The sequence below is a fragment of the Mastigoproctus giganteus genome, chromosome 5, assembly GCF_048544385.1.
Source record: "Mastigoproctus giganteus isolate SK-2022 chromosome 5, ASM4854438v1, whole genome shotgun sequence".
NCBI lineage: Eukaryota > Metazoa > Arthropoda > Arachnida > Uropygi > Thelyphonidae > Mastigoproctus > Mastigoproctus giganteus.
In genome coordinates this window covers 50,979,273-51,002,261 of record NC_143579.1, presented here as the reverse complement: position 1 = coordinate 51,002,261, position 22,989 = coordinate 50,979,273, and the positions used below count along the sequence as shown (strand labels likewise).

Genomic DNA, 22,989 nt, shown 5'->3' with positions numbered 1-22,989 from the left:
TTGCTTTTACTTGAATGGTCATTAAACTCAGGGGCACTTGCTTCTGAATCTGATTTTCCCATCATATTACTAACAGCTGTTCCACCTTCAATATAGCACCTCTTCACTGTTGATCTTAAGTGTGTTGATCCTTTGACATGTTCTTTTATACGTGCACTGTCCTTTAAAATAGTATTCACTGTTGAAGCAGCAAGACCTAATTCCCTTGCAATAGATGACAAACTTTGTCCTGCTTCGTAATGCTTAATCATTTTCATCTTCATTTCTAAATGAATTTTGTTTCATTTCCTGGCACTGCCAGCACTTGGCATCACAAAATTTGTGATGGCATTATCAATGCACTTTTCATTGGTCGCTTTCCCTTCTTCATTGTAATACATAAATAGGAATGAAGAGAAGATGTTTCATAACAATCATATAAAAATATGATTATTATGAAACAAAAATAAAAATATGATATGATTTATATGATTGAAGATTTCAGTGTAGGGGAACACATCATAATAGCGTAAAAACCCACACATTTCAGTTATCGGTATTATTGCAAATGGAATAAGATCGAGTTTACTACCTGTTTATAATTAGATGCACTCACAGAAAAGCCCAATAAAGCGGAAAGTGCATATTGTTTTTTGGTCATTACCTCCAGAAACGTCCTTTATAAAAAATATCACAAAGGCATTCAAAATTGATTCTTATAATGGGAACATATGATAATGATGAAAGGGTAGTGCAATTTCCATTATGATCTTTTAGAGAGATAAATAGCTTAGTTATATAGTGAAATTTTCAACTTCCAAGGACTTGGAACGAATTACAAAAAAAAAAAAAAAAACCACATAACATTGTTATTGGGTTCACATTATGATATTTTCATGATACCTCTATTCTAATGGGATCCAGAATACATTTCCACGAATTTAAATTTGCACCGGCCATCGTAGGGGAAGTCGAATTTCCATAAGTCGAATATTTCATAAGTCGGGGAGTTCCTGTATCTGCAGAAATCTATTCCCACTAAATACGTTCTTGAGAAACTGAATTCTGTCTGGCCATTCTTCAGACAAATATCATATTTTTTCCCATTTAGTCCCATGTTAACACCAGAAAGCACCTTTAGTTCATTCAAATTCTGAATTAGAAAGTTCTAACAATTTAATTTCTTCATCAGAAAGGTTGTTACAAGATTTTTACACCATGTCTAAATGCTTCACTTGTAGCATTCCGAGTATCTTATACACAGAGTATAAGATACTCGGACTTCTAAAACGAAGAAAAACTGCTGCTGCCTACTATTAACAATTGAATATAAACATTAGCATAGTTTTCCTATCTATTTATACTACATATAAACAATTACATTATTTATATAAAGCATAAATAGATGGTAGTACAATAATTTTGCTAGCACAGCAGGAAAACAGATTTCATGATCTGCAACACAATGTCATGGCCACCATGTCATCAGACATGAAGGGGAATCTTACAATGACACAGTCAAGGCTGAATTCGCCATTTTAAAATGCCTTTGTTAAACATGAACATCTTGTAATGGTTTCAATAGATATCAAGAAGGCTTTTGACACCACCTGGCAGCATGGCATACTTAGTGATCTTTACTCTCTTGGTCTGCGGGGCAACCTGCCTATATTTGTTCAGGACTTCCTACGTACTAGATCGTTTCAAGTTCAGTACCAACATGTCCTTTCCACAGCGTTCATGCAGGAAGAAGGAGTTCCACAGGGATCAGTAATGAGTGCCACTCTGTTTGCTCTTAGAATAGATTCCATCATCAAACAGCTTCCAAATTCAGTTGAGACCTACCTTTATGTAGATGATCTTTCCATCTCCTGCCATTCCCAAAATATATATTGCAAATTAGGTCTATTGAATGGCAGCTCCAGATATCACTTAATAAAATACAACAGTGGGACAGCCTCAATGGCTATCGACTCTCGCAGCAGAAAACAGTTGCTATCCATTTTTGTAGACAACGCAAACTTCATCTTGGATCCTGAACTTCAAATTTATAATGTTTCCATCCCAGTCACTAATAACATCAGATTTCTAAGATTAACCCTTGACAACAAGTTAAAATTTATAGACCGTATTAAAAACGTACGTACTTCCTGTCTAAAAGGTTAAATATACTCAGAGCTTTATCCTCCCAAACATGGGGTGCAGGTTGTATATCTCTGCTTTGGCTATATCGGACATTAATCAGATCCCGTCTTGATTATGGAGCTCCCAGCTATGATTCAACCAAATTGAGTGCATTGTGCTGGCTTGATCCAATTCAACACAGTGCTTTGAGACTTGCACTTGGTGCTTTCAGAACATCACCAGTACATAGTCTCTACATTGATGCCCACGAGCTTCCACTAACTTTACGTAGGAAAACGCTGTTACTGAAGTATGCTGTCAAGATACAAAGTTGTGCCACGCATCTGATTCAGTCATACCTGTTCAATCCACTATTAGAAAACCTTTTCAGAAATAAACCTAGCATAGTAAAGCCAGCTGGTCTTCCCCTTCTTGAACTGATGCAAGTTTGGAATGTTTCCATCCATTCCGTACAACTGGTAACAACTTGTACTCCACCACCATGGGTTCCACCTCGTATAGCGACCTGTGACACTTACTTCTGTCAGTGGGGAAAGAACATTTTACAAACATCAAATATGAAACAACTTCATGAAGCTCACACTCAAAGGTACATTGACTTTTCTCCGATTTATACAGACGCTCTAAATCTAATTCAAACATTGGAGCAGCTGCAGTGTTTCCAAATCCTGTTATTTCAGCATCCCTGCCATCTGAATTCAGTATCTTCTCAGCTGAATTTTATGCAATTTAAACTAGCTTTACAAAATCTCTCTTCTGACTGCGCTTTAAAATCTGTTATTTACACTGATTCCCTCAGCTCAATATTGGCTTTATGTAACTCCTCAGATAAAGTACACCTTGTTCTAGATGAAATAAGAAGCATATTACTACAAATTGAAGAACCCCATCAACTGGTCACCTTCTGCTGGATTCCAGCTCATTCTGGGATTTTGGGCAATGAACTGGCTGATAAAGCTGCAAAAAATCCAGCTACTTTAGACTGAACTAATATCCCTGTTCCACCATCAGACTATGCATTAACCATTCAGGCTGCATGCCTGTCAGAATGGACAGCAATATGGCACTGTCAGATTAATAATAAACTCTTTCAATTTAAACATGATCCAAAAATTTGGTGCTATAGTGTCTGCACATCAAGACGAGAAGAAGTAGTCCTTTCAAGGGCAAGAATAGGACATACTTATGACCCTGGCGCCTCCGTAGCCAGGTGGGAAGGAGCAGCAGTGCGTAGCACACGCTTCTTGATTAGACCGGGGTTCGAGCCCGTCACCACCAAATACGGAGGATGCGGAAAGGTCATTCAGGGAATGACCACCGCATATCCCGGAGCAATATGGCCTTAGTTGCTAATGCTCCAAATAACAACAACAACAACATACTTATGACCCACCTTTATTTACTCACAGGGGACAACTCGCCACAGTGTCCACTTTGTAATATAAATCTGAGTATTAAACACATTCTCATTGACTGCCCTTACTATGAACAAGACAGAACTTCAACCCTGCTATCACTGGTTAATCTTGGTAAACCAATAACTTTAGAGAATCTCATTGGAGACAATGCAAATATTTCCGAATTTTTCAACTTCTTAAAGCAAACTGGACTTTTTAATCAATTCTGAATTTATGAATCTTTCCCATTTATTTTTGTAATAAATGAATAGGCACATTATAGCCAAAGTAGCTTATGCACCATCAAACCCCCATAACAACAACAACAATGACAGCCACTGTAATATCAGGGCACAAAGTGTTAAAGAAAGAATAACACATTCATTACATTGTAAAGAGAATTTTTTCAATAATATGTTATTGGAACCTATATACATTCAGATGGAAATAGTTTTTGAAAGAAATTCTAATTAGTTGCACAAAACATTTAGAAGTGAGCAGTTCTGAAAGTTTTAAAAACAGTCTTAGAAATTATGACTGTTACAGAACAGTTTAAAAATTATGATTTTCACTTAGCAACTAGTGTATATTTCATTTTGAATTTCAAATGAACACTAGTTACTAATCACCAACAGTTGTTTATGTTGGTTACAGAAATCAACACCATTTTATAATTTTGCCACTGTTCATGTCTTCCAAGATTGTTATAGCATATATGTGTGCTGATAATATTAAATATTTTTTCTCAACACAATGATTATTACAGAACCGTTTAAAAATTATGGTTTTCATTTAGCAACTAATGTATATTTTATATTTTGAATTTCAAATGAACACTAGTTACTAATCAGCAAAAATTGTTTGTTGGTTACAGAAATCAACACCATCTTATAATTTTTCCACTGTTCATGTCTTCCAAGATTGTTATGGCAAATATTTTTTCCCAACACAATGATCATTATTTTTCTGTTAATTGCATCCTCTTTACCCTAGCTGAAAATAGCACAGAATACTTTGATTTTTTTGAGTGATGTTTGTAGAACAAAGAAACTATCTCTAAAAGCAGTACTGGCTGTAGACCTCATAATAAAGAATTCTTAGAATTCTGAATTCTCTACTTCTGTTTTTCCAATATCTTCCCTGGAGAAAAAAAAAAAAAAAAAAACTATTTGAGCTTATATATATACTATCCCATCAAAAGTTATGGGATACTCTTTTGCTTACAGAAAATTGTAACTACAAAACATTCAAATATTTCATATAAAGGTTGTTAGTCCTTACTCCAGGAATGAGCATGGACAGTTGGATGTCATGGGCAAAAATGCTATTGCTCATGAATTAAACATATCCAGGTTGATAGTTGACAACATCTGAAGAAATTAAAATGTAACCAGCAAAGCAGAAGTATCAGTAGGAATCCAGAGGTGACACTGGGCCCAAGAAACTACCAGATAGGCATGTCCTCAGACTGAAAAAATCAGTGTTCAGAGCTGTGGCCACCTACAAGCAAATTAGTAAGCATTTCTATGGCACATACAGTGATACTTGCCATGAATTTTCACAGAACTGCAGCTCACAGGCCTTTGATAACAAAAACAAAAGAACTTTACAACTTGCATTGTGAATGGTACACACTGACTCCACACCAAACCTTGATGTGGATCATTGAGTCACTGTACATGCTCTTCCAGTCTGATTTTTTTTTTTTTTTTTTTGGTATGGAGGATGCCTAGAGAATCCCCACTACTAAAGTGTATTGTTCAAACTATAAAGTTGGGACAACAACAACAACGACACAGCCACTGTAATATCAGGGCACAAAGTGTTAAAGAAAGAATAACACATTCATTACATTGTAAAGAGAATTTTTCAATAATATGTTATTGGAACCTATATACATTCAGATGGAAATAGTTTTTGAAAAAAATTCTAATTAGTTTGAGATCATTGCAAGTATCATAGTCTGGGAGTGCTTCTTGTGGTATGAACTAGGGCCACTGGTCATAGTGAATGGAAAAACATTTATGGTGCAGCTTATGTTGATATTTTGGGCAATTCTGTGTGCCATCATTATGGCAATTTTTTGGAAGCAACATAATAATGGTCCATGTCACCCAGCAACGATTGTGAATGTATGTCACGAAGAGAATAACATCAAAACATTGTAGTGGTACTATAGAGCACCAGTCTCAATCCATTTAAGCATCTCTTGGATGAATTGGAATGAAGAATTAGAGCAAGACTCTTTGCTAGAGCTAACGAATGCTCTAAAAGAAGGAATGGAGGGCACTACTGGTTTCTGCCAGAAATAAGTAAAAAGCCTTTCATGATGCATCGAAGTGGTCATTACAGCCAAAGGAGGCGCCTCTGTAGTCAGGTGGACAGGAGCGGCAGTGGATAACACCACTTCTTGATTAGACCGGGGTTCGAGCCTGTGACCACCAAATACGGAGGATGCAGAAAGGTCAGGGAATGACCACTGCATATCCCCGGAGCAATATGGCCTTAGTTGCTGATGCTCCTAAAAACCAAATAACAACAACAGCCAAAGGTGGGGCAACTTGTTTCTTTGAATAAATATGTTTTGTTCGTAACTAAAACTTGCTCTTTGAAATGTTATTTACCTTAAAAGTTTATACAGAATAAGCAAATTTTGTATTATATTTTGATACAAGTGCAATTTCTGATGATTAGCATGTTTCCATGAAGATCAACAACCATTTAAATAACTCATTAAGAGAATATTTTGTTCAGTAAGGCAGTCCTGCCTTATTTTGAAATTTTGTGGTAGGCATGTATGATAAATGTAAACAAAGCAGAAGTATTAATTGAAGTTTGAAAAATATTAATGGTAAGCATAAATGGCAGTAGCAAATTTTTGCTTTTATTTGTTTATTTATAAAACTGGTTTATATAATTACATGAAATGATTCGTAATCTCTCTCTCTCCAGTGGAAACCAAAAAGAAAGAATTACTGCAAGAAAGTTCTGACCTCCAAAGTAAACTTACAAATCAGAAAGCAGAAAATGAAAAAATAAAAAGAAATTTTGAAGAGCTACAAAGCAGAATAAAGTTTGTGGAAAGTGAGAAGACTGATATATTAAGGAGTCTGGAAGAATCCAAGCAAAAATTAGTGGGTATGTGTTTTGTTACTTTACAAAATGTTTTATTTGAATTAATATTAAAATAAAAAATGAGAAAATAATGAAAGGAAGCAAAGCTTAAGTAGCATCCATGAGGTGAGTTCAAAAAAGATTTGTATTCACCCAGCTGTGCTAGAAAGATGGTTTTTTTTTTTGATTTGATGCCTTGAAATGTCTATAACAACAACACAAATTTTGGTTTTGATCTGACAGTTCATTTTTTTTTTTTGCAGCACTGAATAATGTGAAGTGTCACAATGAATAAAGTGGAATACAGATCAGTGATTCAGTTCCTCTTTCTGTAAAACACCCAAAACAATACACAAACAAATGGTTGCTGTTTATGAAGATGACTGCCCAGGTTGCATGTTGTTGCATATTGGTATAAACTATTCACATGCGGAAGAACCTCAATGCATGATGAAGAAATCCCAGTATGCCCAACAGCTGCTGTAACAGAAGAGATCATTGCAAAAATTGGGGCATTAATCCTGGAAGATCACTGTATTAGTATCAAAAACTAGCTGCAGAGCTCCAAATTAATGTAGGATCTCGGGAGAACATCATTCATTAACAGTTGCATATGAATAAAGTGTCTGCTAGATGGGTTCCCAGTCTTCTTTCTTCTTCTAGAAGGAAAGGGCACGATGTGAAATGTTGTTAATGTGCCAGGAAAAGCAAGAGGTATTTTTTAATGCCTGTTCACCATGAGTGAAACTTGGATCCATCACTGTAATCCCAAAACTAAACAAATGTCAAAAACAATGGATGGAAGCATGCAGAATCACCACCCCCCCAAAAAGGCAAATGTGTAACCAAGTTCTGGCAGGGTGATGCTGTAAGTTTTTTGGGATCAGCATAGTGTAATACTAGCAGATTTCCTTCAAAAGGGCCGTACTGTGACAGCAAAGTATTATTCCAACCTTCCTCATAAAACTATGTGCTACTATAAGAGAAAAAAGACTGGAAAAATAAAGTCAAAAGTATCTGCCTTCTTCACAATAACGCCCCTGCACATTCGTCAAATGTTGCAGTAAAGTGCCCACGAATATGGGTTTTGAAATATTGATTCATCCTGCTTATTCCCTTGACCTTGAACTCTCGGATTTCTTCCTCTCTCCTGCCCTGTATTCCTTTCTTTGTATAAAATACTTTGCTGCTGCTGAGTCGTGGTTTGAAGGATAGTCAGAGGACTTCTACAAAACTAGCCTGCAGAAGTGTATTGAGATGGAGCAAAAATGTCATTTTGTATGTTGAAAAAGCATAATACTTTGTTTGTTTCAGCCTTCTATCACAACTACTTTTGAATGAATCTTTTTTTTTTTTTTTTTTGAAAACCTTGTATTTTTTTTAAAAAAATTGGCACTCTAGTTTCATATTTTATCTACTTGTTTTGAATAGTTATGTTCTCTGGCCCTACAATACTAGGTGGTAATATCTTGTTCCAGGAGATTACTGTTGATAAGATAAGTTCTATCTCTTATCTCTGACTAAAGAGTAATTTTCTATTGGCAGAAACAATTTTTCTAACGTTTAGGCATTGAATTTTTTTTTTTTTTTTTTCTTAATTTGAATCTATCTCTTCATGCCTGTATCACTTACAGAAGTGTGTGTGTGTGTGTGGGGGGGGGAAGACTTTATTAAGTGGGAAATGCACTCAACCCATTTAATGTCTTAAATACCTCAATCAAATCCTTGTACAGGTGCCCAGTTTCCGAACTTTGTAGCTTATAGAACAGAAGTTCTGTAAGCTGTTGTTGTCTGGTTTTTAGGAGCATTAGCAACTAAGGCCATATTGCTCCGGGGATATACGGTGATCATTCCTTGACCTTTCTGCATCCTCTGTATTTGGTGGTCATGGGCTTGAACCCCAGTCTAATCAAGAAGCGTGTGCTACGCACTGTTGCTCCTACTAACCTGGCTACAGAGGCACCGCTCTGTAAGTCTACAACTAGTTGAGTGCTTGTGAAACTCCTGCACACAATGTCTTGTATCTTATTCTGACCCCCAAATATGAATTTGAAATCGAATTTAGCATTTGGGTACCAGTAATCTCAGAATAACATGCCATTTTGGTCATACCAAACTCATCGTAGCTGAGTATGAAAAAGATAAGGATAATTGTACAGTCTGACATTATTTTCTGAGCAGTGCAAAGAAGCTGCTAGAACAGCCTAAGGGATTCTGTCAATGATATACAAGAACTTTGCAAGCAGGGACAAAGTGGTGTTTATACCATTGTGTAAAGCAAATAGTTAGGCCACACCTTAAATACTGCATACAGATCTGGAAGCCTCATTTATGAAGGACATTGATCTGTTGGTATGGATGCAGAGATGAGCAACAAGTGATGCAGATTACAAAACACCTTTGGCAAAGAATGCAAAGAAAAATAGCAGTGACTTCTTTACTTATATTAACTCTAGAAGGAAGGGGATGAATCAGATTGGCCCACTTGATATCAGTGGTTCAACTGTTGATGATCCTACTCAGATCACTGACAATCTGAATGAGTATTTTGCATCTGCATTCACACATGAGGAATTCTGTAGGAAAGTGGAGAACAGAAGCTTATTAAGCTAATAGGGAGCTAAATGATTTTGTAATAACTGAGAGCAAAGTGGAGGGGAAATTGTTGAAATTAAACATAAGAAAGACACCTGGGATGGATGGGATCTATCCAGTTATATTAAAGGAGATGGCAGTGGAAGTAAGCAAACCCTTAGCCACCATTATTCTGAGAGCATTGTTGGACTCAGGGGCGGTCCCCCACGGACTGATGTTCCAGTGCATATCCAATTCACAAAGGGCGATCAGGGGGTGACATGAGTAATTACAGACCTGTTAGGTTAACTTCTGTTCCAGAGAAAATAATGGAGTCATTATTTTTACTAGAACAGAAGTCGTTATATGTATAATAGACAACTTCCATCTTTTGTTGTGGAAGTTGATAGCTTAAATAAATTCAAGGAAGAAGTGGACAAACTTTTGGAGTGAATGGGTGGGTGAAATTGGAAGTTTTTTTTTTTTTTTTTTTTTTTTGTTTATGCTATATAACAGAGGTTGCCAAACTTTCTCGGTTCATGGCACCCTTAGTGTCCCAGTAATTTTTTCGCGGTGCCCCTGGCCAAAAGAAATACCTAACACAGTGGTTTTAGACCTTTTAATAATTCGATTCTCTCTGTGTATATATATATATATTTTTTTTTAAAATGTGTCATTTGATAGTTACTATAATAATAATATAATCAGAAACAAAATTAAATTAGTAATACAAATTATATATATTTATATAATTTTATTCTTTATATAGAGGTACTAAATAAATATCAATTATAGATAACTACAAAATTAAAACAATACAGTACAATGGATACTGTACACCTTTTTTATAATGAAATAAATTAAACAAAAAAAAAAGGTTTTAACTAACTTAAACCCAAAAGATATGATATCCCTGGAAAGTGTGTTATGGCACTCTGGTTGAAAATCACTGCTATATAAGCTTGCTTTCTTGCCTCATATGCCTCTGCTAATGCTAAACAAGATTTGTCATGGGGTACAAAAAACAGGCACCCTCAAGGAGACTGATCGAAGTGTTTAAGACTTTAAGTGGATTGAGTAAATGAAATACTAATGACATCCTTACTCTTTATTGGACAATACACATAAGGAGACAGAAATTTAATTTGGTAAATATAAAGTTGATTGAATAAATTTAAGGACTGTATTGATCAATTTAAGAAAGGTTTGTGTGAGTGAATTATTGGAAAGAATGAGGAAATGATTTTTTTTTTTTTTTTTTGTGTGTGTGTTGCATAAGCTTTACTACTTTGCATCATCTTCCTAATACTAATACCTTTTTTAAATTTCAAGCAAGCTGATATGCTTCCTTAAATGTGTCTTCCTGACCTATTTACAGTATTCAAGATATATGATGTAATCATAGATTTTTCAGAAGAACAAATACCTCTTTATCCCTACTAGCAAAATTATTCTATATCATTAACAGAATCTCATACACTGTTCTAGCAGCATTACTACACTGCTGAGAGTATTTGTTAGATTCTCCCTCCCCAATACATTTATTTAATTTGGGATTAATTTGATCCAAATGGAACTTATTGCATTACTTTGAACTTCTTAGAATTTCTTGATGGTCTTGCTGAAGCAATACATCCCGGTTCTTGTTGTTAACAGTGCTACCTCCTTAATGTTATCAGTAGATTTTGATACAGATATTCTAATACTATCATCAGTATCATTAATGGAACTCTGAAATGAAAGGGACCCCTAACAAATCCAAAAATACTGTATACATAGTTTTAGTCCATTGAGATATATGGTACACTTGTAACCATTAATACAGGGTGTCTCAAAAATATTGGTACAAACGTTTAGGGGAGGTAGGTAACATCTAAAGGAATGTGAATCGCATAGGAACCCATAACCGGAAACGTCACCATAAGTCGGTAGACGGTGCTGTTCATCAGTTCGCGAGAGGGAAAATTTCTGGTTTACTCATTCAAGCAGTAGTCGCCGCACAAAGAGCATGCATCAATATAAAAACTGTGAGCTGGCAGACATGCACCTAGTGTATGGATTAGCAGAGGGCAATGGACGAGCCAATCAACGAATTTATGGAGAACGCTTCCCAGACAGACAGACAGACATGTGCCGGACCATCGTTTGTTTGTGCATGTGCATCGAAATTTGTGCGATTATGAGTCATTTAGAGGTAACAGGAGTAGTGCGGGCAGACCATATTCGACGCAAACTCCCACCATGGAAGGAAGTGTGTTGAATACCGTCCAGAATAATCCTACTACCGGCACACGTGCCATTGCCTCTGCCTTAGGAGTGTCTCTTTGCAGTGTATGGCATGTGTGGCGCGACGATTCCTTACACCCCTTTCATCTCCAAAGGGTTCAGTTACTGCTCCCCCAAGATCATCCTGCACGTGTGGCTTTTGCGCAGTGGTTTCCTCCAAGAAAGTGTTCAAGACCTGAATTTTCCAGCCTATGTTTTGTTCACGGATGGGGCTTATTTCAATCGGGAAGGCTTATTCAATGTGCACAATGCTCATGTGTGGGCTCACGACAACCCACACGATGTGCGCCCCCATGCGGCACAACATTGCTTCACAATAAATGTGTGGGCAGGTATGGTTGGTGACTGCTTAGTCGGCCCATACCTGTTACCATCCTGCATGAACTCCGCTAAATATCGGATCTTTCTTGAACAAGTTCTGCCAGGGTTACTTGACTATGTTCCAGCAAATGTGAGACACAACATTTGGTTTCAGCATGACGGGGCGCCTGCCCATTATGGAAAGTGTGTTCGTGACCATTTGAACTGGCGTTTTGGGCATTGATGGATTGGCCGTGGTGGACCCATTGCCTGGCCCCCACCCTCACCTGATTTATCGAGCCTTGATTTCTTTCTGTGGGGGGGCCCTCAAATCTATTGTGTATGAATCACCTGTGGCGATGGAAATGGATCTCGTGGCAAGACTCATCTGTGCTGCTGCTACTGTCAAAGAAACTCGAGGTGTGTTCGACCGTGTCCACCAATCCATGCTGCGTCAGTGTCACACATGCATCGCGTCTCATGGCGGAAACTTCGAGCATCTGTTGTAACATCATGAAATGCATCCATCTCGTACTACATTGTTAATATTATGTCAAATAAATGTTTGCCACTAATTACTGTCTTGTGTCATTTCTGCTTCTTGTGCCTCTGCTACTACTTTTTCCGTGACGTTTCTGGTTATGGGTTCCTATGCGATTCACATACATTCCTTTAATGTTACCTACCTTCCCTAAACGTTTGTACCAATATTTTTGAGACACCCTGTATATAACATAGAGCATTTATTTTATGTCCTTATGCTGCCTTTTTGCTCTATTTTATATTTCTATTATTTTTATTTTTTTGACACGGTGACCTCTCTTAAAGGTTATTAAAAACTTCTCTTTTACTTTCTGTGGAATGGTCATGCTGCAACTTAGTTGATTTTTCACCAGTAAAATGAAAATTAAACCAAACCTTCATAATCTGCCATATTTTGTCTCACCTACTCCTTAATAACTGATTAAAAATATCAGAGGTTCTAGATTTAGTATTGAACAGGGTCACTCAATAATCGATACATGGGGGCTTCCCAAGCAGCCTTCCTTTCTATTTTGATTTTTAATTCCATTTATTCTCTGGTCATCTATTTTAGCCTTAAGGCACATATTTTTTAAAGATATGAAATATGTATAACATGAATTATTTTCTGGAGAATTTTCATTTAGCATGTTCATTTCTTCGGAATTTCAGTGGCTCTCCCGAATTTAACTCAAATATTGTATGAGGCCAACATGATTCCCCTGAACCAAATGAAAAACCTTCCATTTATTGACTCTAATTTCATTAGATGCATCCCATACCAAAGCATTATGATCAGTGTTCATTTTTTCAGTTCTTTAACTTGAAAATTTTTAAAAGCAGATGAATCTATAGTAATGATCAATTCATATTGATTTTTCCTATTGACATTCTAACAAGTTGACACAGACAGCAGTCGCCTGGATTATACAAGAGGCCACAGTTATTAGGCAAGTGTCTCCCCCCCCATACATTCCCATCGTGCACATAGCTTATTATCATACACAAGGATTTATTAGGTCTCTAGAACACTTGTTACTATTTTTTTTTTGCTTGCTCTTTGTATCACACCAGACTGACTTGTGAACAGGAGAGACTGTTTTGCAGGGATGGCATACACTTAAATAGAGGGATACAAGACTATTTGCTGATGCTATCAACAGTGTTTGGGTGGTCAGGAAGCTGGTAACTTGGGAGGGATGCATAGACTAATAGATTAACAGCAGCCACAGACAGAGGTGTAAGTGATTCTTGTACATGGTAGCAACCTGAAGAGCAAAGTGTCTGGGATTTCAAGACCTGTTGAGGTCCTCATTGCACAAGCAAATACATGGGCTGTGCTGGGATTACTAAGAATGAAAACAGCAGTCATACTGCCATGATAATGAACCAGCAGTCATACTGCCATGATAATGAACCAGCAGTCATACTGCCATGATAATGAACCAGCAGATTGTCTACTTTAGGATTTATGTGGTGATTATGGTATTTTTTGATTAATTATAATTTTAAATAAAGGTAATGATATATATCTAATAATGTATAGAATTCGTTCTGTTCCAATTTCATTCTTTGTCTATAATATAAATTTAATATCTGCATTCATTCCCCCCTCCCTTTGCCTACTTCACTAACCCTGTCTACTTCTTAAATAGACCATGTTTGGTGGTGACCTTCATTCTTGTGATGATAAGGCTGTATATTTGTTTGTATGCGAATATATAGACCAAGTACCTAGGAGCATAGTAAATAAATTTGATGAAATTTAATACTGGTTAAGCCATAAAATGTGTTCATTGTAGACATGTAGACATTGCTTGCACAGTGTCACTCAGACATAACGGATTTGAATAGAGGGAATGCATTGTGTGTTTAGAAAGACAGAAGTATGGAGGGGGGTCTTAGCTAAAAACACATTAAATCTAAGGCAGTGCATTCAATTGAGATGGGTGACAAATGCAATGTTGAGTCAGTTTGGTGTGACATAAGCACTTGGCTGAGAAAATAAAAATTATAGTAGGAGCATGTTATAGGTGTAAAGGACTGTGATGAATATAACGAAGAGCTGTACAGATATATAGAGGGCCAGTAAGTCAGACCTTACATCAGCATGTCAGGGTGGAAAAAAGAGAAAGCAGCACTCTCTTGATCTGATTATCAGCAGCAACCCTTCATGCATTAAAAACATGCAGATATAAAAGACCCACCTAGTGGCAGTGATCACAGGGTATTGATGTGGGATTTGACAGTAGTCACAAAGATGTGACTGCTGTCACATCTTTGTGACTTTCTGAGACCACTGTAGGTCACCTTTACAAAAGCAAAAGGTGACCTACAGTGGTCTCAGAAAGTTATTAATTTCAAGGCAGTGGGACCAACTGAATGTTATCAATAGCAATTTCTGAATGGAAAGCACTCGGGGGCATAATTGTGGAAGCTGCTAGGATTTCTATACCAAGAGATATTGTTCAAGGCTTATGCCTAAATGGTTGTCAGATGAACTGATGAGATTTGTGGCAGAGGAAAAAATAGCTTTATTGGGCAGTTACCTAATAATTTATATGGGATCCATATAAATTATTAGGAAATATTGTAGTAGTAGTAGATATAAACTAGTCAGTAATCAAGTCAAAAAGGAGATTAAGCAAACTAAGACAGACTAAGGCAAATGAAACCAAAACTCTGGCAAAGAAAAGCAACAAAAATTTCTTTAATTGTGTAAACACTAGAAGGGAGAGGGCGCCTCCGTAGCCAAGTGGGCAGGAGCAGCAGTGCGTAGCACATGCTTCTTGATTAAACCGGGGTTTGAGCCTGTGACCACCAAATACGGAGGATGTGGAAAGGTCAGGGAATGACCACTGCATATCCCCAGAGCAATATGGCCTTAGTTGCTAATGCTCCTAAATAACAGCATAACAATAACAACTAGAAGGGAGGTGATGAAGCACATTTGTCCACCAGATATGAATTGTTTAATTTTTGATAATCCTGCTCAGGTTGCTGACAACTGAATAGTTATTTTTCATCTATATTTACACATGAGGAATTTTTTAGGGATGCAATGCCAAAGTGTGTCAAATTCTAACATGGAGCTAAATGATTTTGTGATACTTGAGGGGAAATTGGAAAGAGAAACTGTTGAAGCTAAACATAAAAAAAGACACATGAAGTGGAATGGAATCTATCCAGTTATATTAAGGGAGACAGTAAAAGAGGTAAACAAACCTTTAGCAATAATGAGAGAATATCTTTTGATTCATGGGGGGGGGGTCTGTATGTACTGGGTACATGTGTAAATGTATCCCTACTTCACACAGAAGGATCAAAGGGTGACATGAATAATTACAGACTTATTAACTTGACTTCTTTTCCACAGAAATAATGGCATTACTAGTTGATTAATGAAATAATGCAGGAGCAGCTAGACAGGATTGCAGTTATGCTTTGCTAACAGCATGGATTTGTGAAGTGATGACCTTGTCTGACCAATCTGATTGGATATTGTGATGCAGGGGTGTTTGAGTAGCAGAAGGCAAAGGGTGATTATCAATGAACACTGCTCTTCTTGGACCAGTGTTATTGGTGGAGTTCCTCAGAGTTCATTGCTGGGGCAATTGTTTTCTATATTTATTAATGATATTGATGTAGGCATCATAATTAATGTGTAAGTTTACAGATGATACCAAGGCTGGCAGGATGGTTAATAACAGTAATCAGGGTATGCTACTGCAAAAAGATCTAAACAAATTGGGCAGTTGAAGTCTAACATTGACAAATGTAAGACAGTAGTAATCCTAGATTAACATACCAACTGTGTGATACCACACTGAAGGCAGTATAGAATGTAACCACCCCAGGTCTTTTTACATTCTATACTGAAGGCAGTATAGAATGTAAAAAGACCTGGTGTGGTTATTAATGAATGCTACTCATCTTTGATCAGTGTTATTGGTGGAGTTCTTCAGGGTCCCATGCTGGATCCATTCTTGTTTTCTATATTTATTAATGATATTTATGAAAGCACATTGAGCTTATTAATATGTAAGTTTGCAGATGATACAAAGGTTGGCTAGGTGGATAATGACAGTAATCCAATTTATTCTGCTGTGACAAGAGCTAGAAAAATTAAGCAGATGGCTGAGACATGGCAATTCAAGTTTTAACATTCACAAATGCAGATTAGTAGTAATTCTACATTAACATATCAACTGTGTGGTACCGCACTGAGCGCCTCCGCAGCCAGGTGGGAAGGAGCAGCAGTGCGTAGCACACGCTTCTTGATTAGACCGGGATTCGAGCCCGTCACCACCAAATACGGAGAATGCGGAAAGGTCAGGGAATGACCATCACATATCCCGGAGCAATATGGCCTTAGTTGCTAATGCCCCTAAAAACCAAAACAACAACAACAACATACCACACTGAAGGCAATAAAGAACGAAAAAGACTTGGTGGTAATTGTGCAATCAGATATGAAGTTCTCTGAGCAGTGCACCTGTATATCGGTGAGCTGTATATAGGCAGTTCTCGCTTTACGATTTTTTTTTCTTTCTCAAGTATCAACAAAATCGAAAATATGAACATTAATTGCAAAAACTGAATGTTAAACATTCATAAATAATGCATTTCAAACCACGTGCATAGCTATACAATACAGTGTGCTCAGCTTTATGATATTAATCTGTTCCAGAGACACCACCGTATCGTTAAAATATCGTAATGTGAACCCAATAACACATTGTTTTTTGTTAATTCGTTTCAAGATCTCGGAAGTTGAAATTTTTGCTGTATAACTAAGCTATTTATCTCTCTAAAATGTCATTTTTAAGGTCACGAGCGTGATCTTAAGGCCATATGAAAGGTTGTGAGCGTGGTTTGTAAATTTTATTAGTTACTAATTCAAATCGTTAAAATGCACTACACTTTCATCTTTATATGTTCCCGTTATAAGAATCAATTCTGAACTCCTTTGTGATATTTTTCTAAAGCACATTTCTGGAAGTCACGACCATAAAACAATAAAAACAATTTGCACTTTCTGGTTTATTGGGCTTTTCTGTTACTGCAAGCAATTATAAATGGGTAATAAACTCTATCTTCTTGCATTTGCAAAAATACGAATAGCTGGAATTGTGTGGGTTTTTACGTTATGGTGAAATGTGTTTTCCCTTTACTGAAATCTTCAATCGTATAAAAAACAAATTTTCAGAATCTTCTCTTCATTCCTTTTTTTTTTTTTTTTTTTTTTTAAGCTTCGTAAACTTGTTACTCCATGCGAATCATGTTAGTTGCAATTTGTGTGTGCCTTTAAAAAATGCTTATGCATGCAATCGTGAAATTTATAATTAAAAGAGAAGATTATCTTGGAAAGAAATGCCTTTTGAAACATTTCTGAAGATGACTCTGTGTGCAACAAACCAACGAGTGCCAAGCCAATAATGAGTGATCAATGAGTGTGCATTTAGTCGATGATGATGATGAAGAATAAATGTTGTTTAACATTTGTAAGTCGAAAATAATTTCTCTATTATTATAATTGCTTGTTTTTATAGGCTACATTTTCACTTTTTTTGGATAAATCAATCATTGTTTAATCATAAACTAATTAGCTAACTAATTTCATTGTTGAGAACGTAACCCTTGGTTTTAACCTTATGTCTATGTGAAATAAATTCCTGCTTTACGAGCGCGCGCTAGGAACGAATTAACTAGTCAAGTCGAGAACTACCTGTATATCACTGATGAAACACTAAGTTGTAGATAGACTGTAGTTTATAAAGTTTTGTCAATGATGTATGGGAATTTTATCAGCAGAGACAAGGAGATGATTATCCCATTGTATAAAGCAATGGATAGGCCCTATATTGAGTACTGCATACAGGACTAGAAGGATCTGGAACTGTTAGAAGCAGTACTGAGAAGAGCAATGAGGTTATGGAGGGGGACAAAAGAGTTTTCTTACCAAGAAAGCTTCAGTTCCGCAAATTGCAGCATCTGAAGGCTAAGCACCTGCAGGGAGGCCTGATTCAGGTGTTTAAAGATTTGAATGGATTGAGTAACCTGAATGCTGATGGGATCTTTCACCTTGCTCGGATTTCACACAAGGGATTATGAAGTCAAATTGAAGGATGTTTGCATGATAAATTTTCTCAGAAATTTGGCTTCAGACAGCGGGTTGTTGATTGTTGGAACAAACTTCCATCTGTTGTTGTAGAAGTATGTAGATTAAATAAAATCGTGGAGAACTAGACAAACTGTTAAAAGGAATGGACAGGTGAAATGGGAATTTTTTTTTTTTTTTCTTTTGAATGGTACTGTATATAAGTTTGCTTTTTAACATCTTTTTTTTAATACTACAGTCAGTCCTCGTATAGCACGATAGTTGTGTTCCTAGAAACCCTCGTGCAATATAAACAACAGGCCCTATGGGAAAAATAGGGTTAGGTGACGACCACCCAAGATTGAACACCCATTTGTAACCAAAACATTACCAAACAATAAATAATCGTAATAAAATAGTTACGTATTTTATTACAACTATTACGTAATAAAATATTGCTAATACCTTTGCTTCTATCATAAGCAAACTTGTTTTTTGTTTGATTTTCTATCCAAACAGATGACAGCCATTCCATCTCTTCCAATTCTTTGTCTTAATCTAATGGATTTTAATTACACTTTCAGTTGTTCCTGCTGTGAAAGTTGTTTTTATTTTCTCTGCATTCTTTGTAATTCTCGGCATTGCCTCATTTAGGCCTGTAGCACGTGCAATATCACATGGTTTTCCATTTTGCTTAAAGCTGTTTGTTTGTTTGTTTGTTTGTTTATTTGGTTTTTAGGGGCATTAGCAACTAAGGCCATATTGCTCCGGGGATATGCAGTAGTCATTCCCTGACCTTTCCGCATCCTCCGTATTTGGTGATCACGGGCTCGAACCCCAGTCTAATCAAGAAACGTGTGCTATGCACTGCTGCTCCTGCCAACCTGGCTACGGAGGTGCCTCGCTCAAAGCGTTTCACAATTTCATATTTTTTCTCTATCGACAGAAGCGGACTGGCCATAAGCCTTACCAGGGAAACCCCGGTGGGCCGGAGGCCGGTGTGATTTTGGCCATAAACCGTAGTATGAGGCCACTATAAATTTTCCTGGGTAAGAATTTTTGAGCCAGTCCGCCTCTGTTTATCGATATTGCTTTTTTTTTTCTCTCTGAATCTGCAGTGTATTCACCAGGACGCTTCCTTTTCACACCCTTTAAGTATTTTACTCATTTTTAGAGAATAAAGCACAATTACAAAACAAGGAGGCACGCTTGATATACATAAACAAAGCTGCGCGTGTGTAGCAACTGAATAAACAACACCGTTGTTTATTCAGTTGAGTAATTGAGTTGAGTTGAGTTTATTCAGTAAAGGCAGAGATACACTATTAACACCTCATTTTACTAAAGCACATTTACTACCATAAAACAATAAAAACAATTTCCAGTTGCGTTTCTGCTAGTGGAATCTGTTATAAACTGGTAGTAAACTCGATCTAATTGCATTTGCAATTATACCGATAGCTGGAATTGTGTTGGTTTTTACGTTATTATGGTGAAATGTGTTTCCTCTTCACTGATATAAAACACAAATACATTTTCAGAATCTTCTCTTCATTCCTATCGTGCTGCGTTCTGTTGGGGTGATTCTGCGTTCGACTGCCATTTCTTGTAAACACAAAGGCGAATTGTGCATAAGCGAATTCGGTTTGTGTTATATAAGATATCGTTCCCCTATTTATAAATCGTGTATGATCGAATTCATGTAATGTAAACACGTGTTATATGAGGACTGACTGTACTGTTATTCTGGTGTTTCCCATCCAGTTAATAATAATCTTCTTGAATCTAAGTGCTTTCTGTAAAATCTGTCTTTCCTGTATTTCATTCTATGTAATATCTTCATATTCTGCATCTGGTATATTGGAATGACAGCATGTTTCTGATATTCCTGTAAAATGTTGTCAATTTTTGATTAAAAAAATAATTTAAATACATGAGATTTATTAAATATTTCCCCTTAAACACATGCTATATATAAATGCAGTACATTTATTTTAATTTCTTATATTAGTTCTTTCCCCAGAAATATTTGATATACATATTTGATTTCTAATGGTTTCTTAACTTTGCAATTATTTCTCATAATTTCCTCTTAGTCTTACAGCCAGTTTGTCACTCAATGTAACAGCATTATTACTTGTAAGAACCCACAGAATGCCCCATACTCCCCTACTACTTCTCAAGTTACTCCATATCTAAATAAGATAGTTTGAAAATGGTGTAAGTACTGAATTTGCCTATACTTTTAACTCCAGTAAAATTATTGATCTGTGCATCCACTCATTCCCCAAAGCTTTCAATTTCCTGAAACACAGTGCAGGTAACACGGTTGTTTGGTTCCTACAAAATCTCATGTAATGCGAAACCATGTTATACGGGACTAAGAACCAGTACAAAAACGGGGATTACATTCCACAAGTTAACAAAAATACACCTTTTTTTTATAACTATCAGAAATTTAATTTTTATAGTAATAATAACTTAATATTTTAACTTTATTTTTATAATAGTAGTAAATTAAATAGTAATAACTGAACAAATGTCTTACCTTACAAACTGTGATACTTATGTCAGATAATTTGAAAAATATGAGATTTAACTCATACCTTTTTTAAATCTCTTATATTTTTCAAATAGTATTAAAGTAGGAAGGATTGAGCTATATTGCTCTTATATATTTTGATGTCAGATAATGTATGTTTATTTAATTTTCTTCCTCTTCATCACTTCTAAGTACAATCTCTTTTGTAGCATCTAGATTTCGTGTACCTTCTGCTCTCTTTAAAAGTCACGAATTGCACCCTTCGAAGTCACGATTTTTTATGGCACAAACAAGCACAAGTTCAATGGCACAAAACCTAACCCAAGGATCTCCCAACAAAATACAGTGGACCTCCAATTTAAATGATATGTGAAAATCAGAAGAATATTTTACAGTTAGCAAAATAAAAATAAATTTATGCTTACGTTCACAGCTTAATTAATATGCTGTAATATGTACATACTAATTGATATTTCTGTTCCCTGACTTTTTTTTTTTTTTTTTTTGGTTGGTTGTAAAATTTAAAACAATAAAAATGATAAGCAATTAATAACAAAGAACACGGCGCGCACAAGTTGCAACAAACACGATATGCACAAGTGACATACGGAGTAATAAGTTTCTGAAATTTTATTTGTTTTTTATATGATTGAATTTTCATCGAGGGGAAAACACATTTCACCATAATAACGTGAAAACTCAGAGAATTCCAGCTATCGGTACTATAGCAAATGCAAGAAGTCAGTTTAGTAACCCGTTTATAACAGAAAACACCAATAAACCGAAACTGCAAACTGTTTTATTGTTTTATGGTAGTGACCTCCAGAAATGTGCTTTAGAAAAATATTATGAAGGCAATAACAACTGGAGAGTCAACAGCAGGGATTCACAAAAAAGGAATGGAAACATTTAAAATTACATCTAACATAACAGCAGGGTTTTCCCAGGGTTTTGTCCAATGGACAAAAGCTCAAAAATACCATGTTATGTGAGATTTCCTGCAATTCTCAAACCATGTTAGAGCTCAACTGTGTTGTGTGAGGATTGCAGCAATTTATCAATCATGTTAGAGCGAAACCATGTTGTAGAAGTACTGTATTATATGGGGGTTGCCATTGCTGCCTCAGTAGCACAAGAAAAAAAAAAACAATTCTTACATCTCTTCTTTTTAAGTGTAGTCCTCTTTGCAAAACCAGAAATGAGCATTTCTGGTTTTGTAATGGTTAAATAATGATCTCTCTCTCTCATAAATTGAGTCTGCTCTTCTTCCCATCATTTTCTGCTGCATATCTTTTTTACAGTTATTTCTATGAAAGCTGTATTTCCAAATTACCATTGTTAAGACCCACTCCTTTCTTCCAAAACAGTTGGAACATATGTATCATCTTGTCAATATCCATTCATGGCTCAATTTTTAAACTTTACTGAACTAACTTTTCTCCTTATTCTTCTATCCCTTTTACTTCTGTTCTTTAAAGCAAACTTCCTATCCAACATAAATTATGTATTTCCTGAAATTGATTATCTACAAAAGTTCAGTTTATTACCTAGCACCAACAGCTATTACTTCTATATTTTTTAAAGTAGGTTCTCAAAAGTTTGTGGTGTTATTTAGAAAAGGTGCATTTATGAGGTGATTTGTGGATATTGAAAGTTTATTAATACATCATGAAACTAAAGCATTTCTTTACAGTAGCCAAAATCTCCAGAGGCTGTAAAACATGGAAGCCAACAAACATATATTCAATTTATTGAATTTATTTCTAAGTTGTATATCTTTCTGTATTAAATTTTTGAAGTTTCAAGTTAATATCCCCCTACACTGAAAAAATTTCCAGCTTCATCGCTACTAACCACACCCTGAAAATGCATACGGCAGATAATTAAATAAACATCAGCTCTGTAAACCGGAAGGAACTTTAAATTTGGTATGAAGTTTTTTTTTTAAGATGGCAGCTAAAATTAAATATGATTGGTCACCACTTTGACATATTCTGATTGCAAAATTAAGACTAGAAAAAAAGTAATAA

General features: G+C 36.0%; 1 protein-coding gene across 2 annotated transcripts in view; it reads left to right on the top strand.

The window, feature by feature from the left end:
- LOC150085385 (uncharacterized) overlaps positions 1 to 22,989 on the top strand; it is a 237,836-nt gene that overhangs the window by 63,723 nt on the left and 151,124 nt on the right. For both annotated transcript variants that reach the window (XM_090373192.1, XM_090373193.1), the window contains one exon: positions 6,474 to 6,659. In XM_090373192.1, coding sequence (XP_090229318.1) covers positions 6,474 to 6,659 — 186 coding nt within the window. The remainder of the gene's footprint in view (positions 1 to 6,473; positions 6,660 to 22,989) is intronic.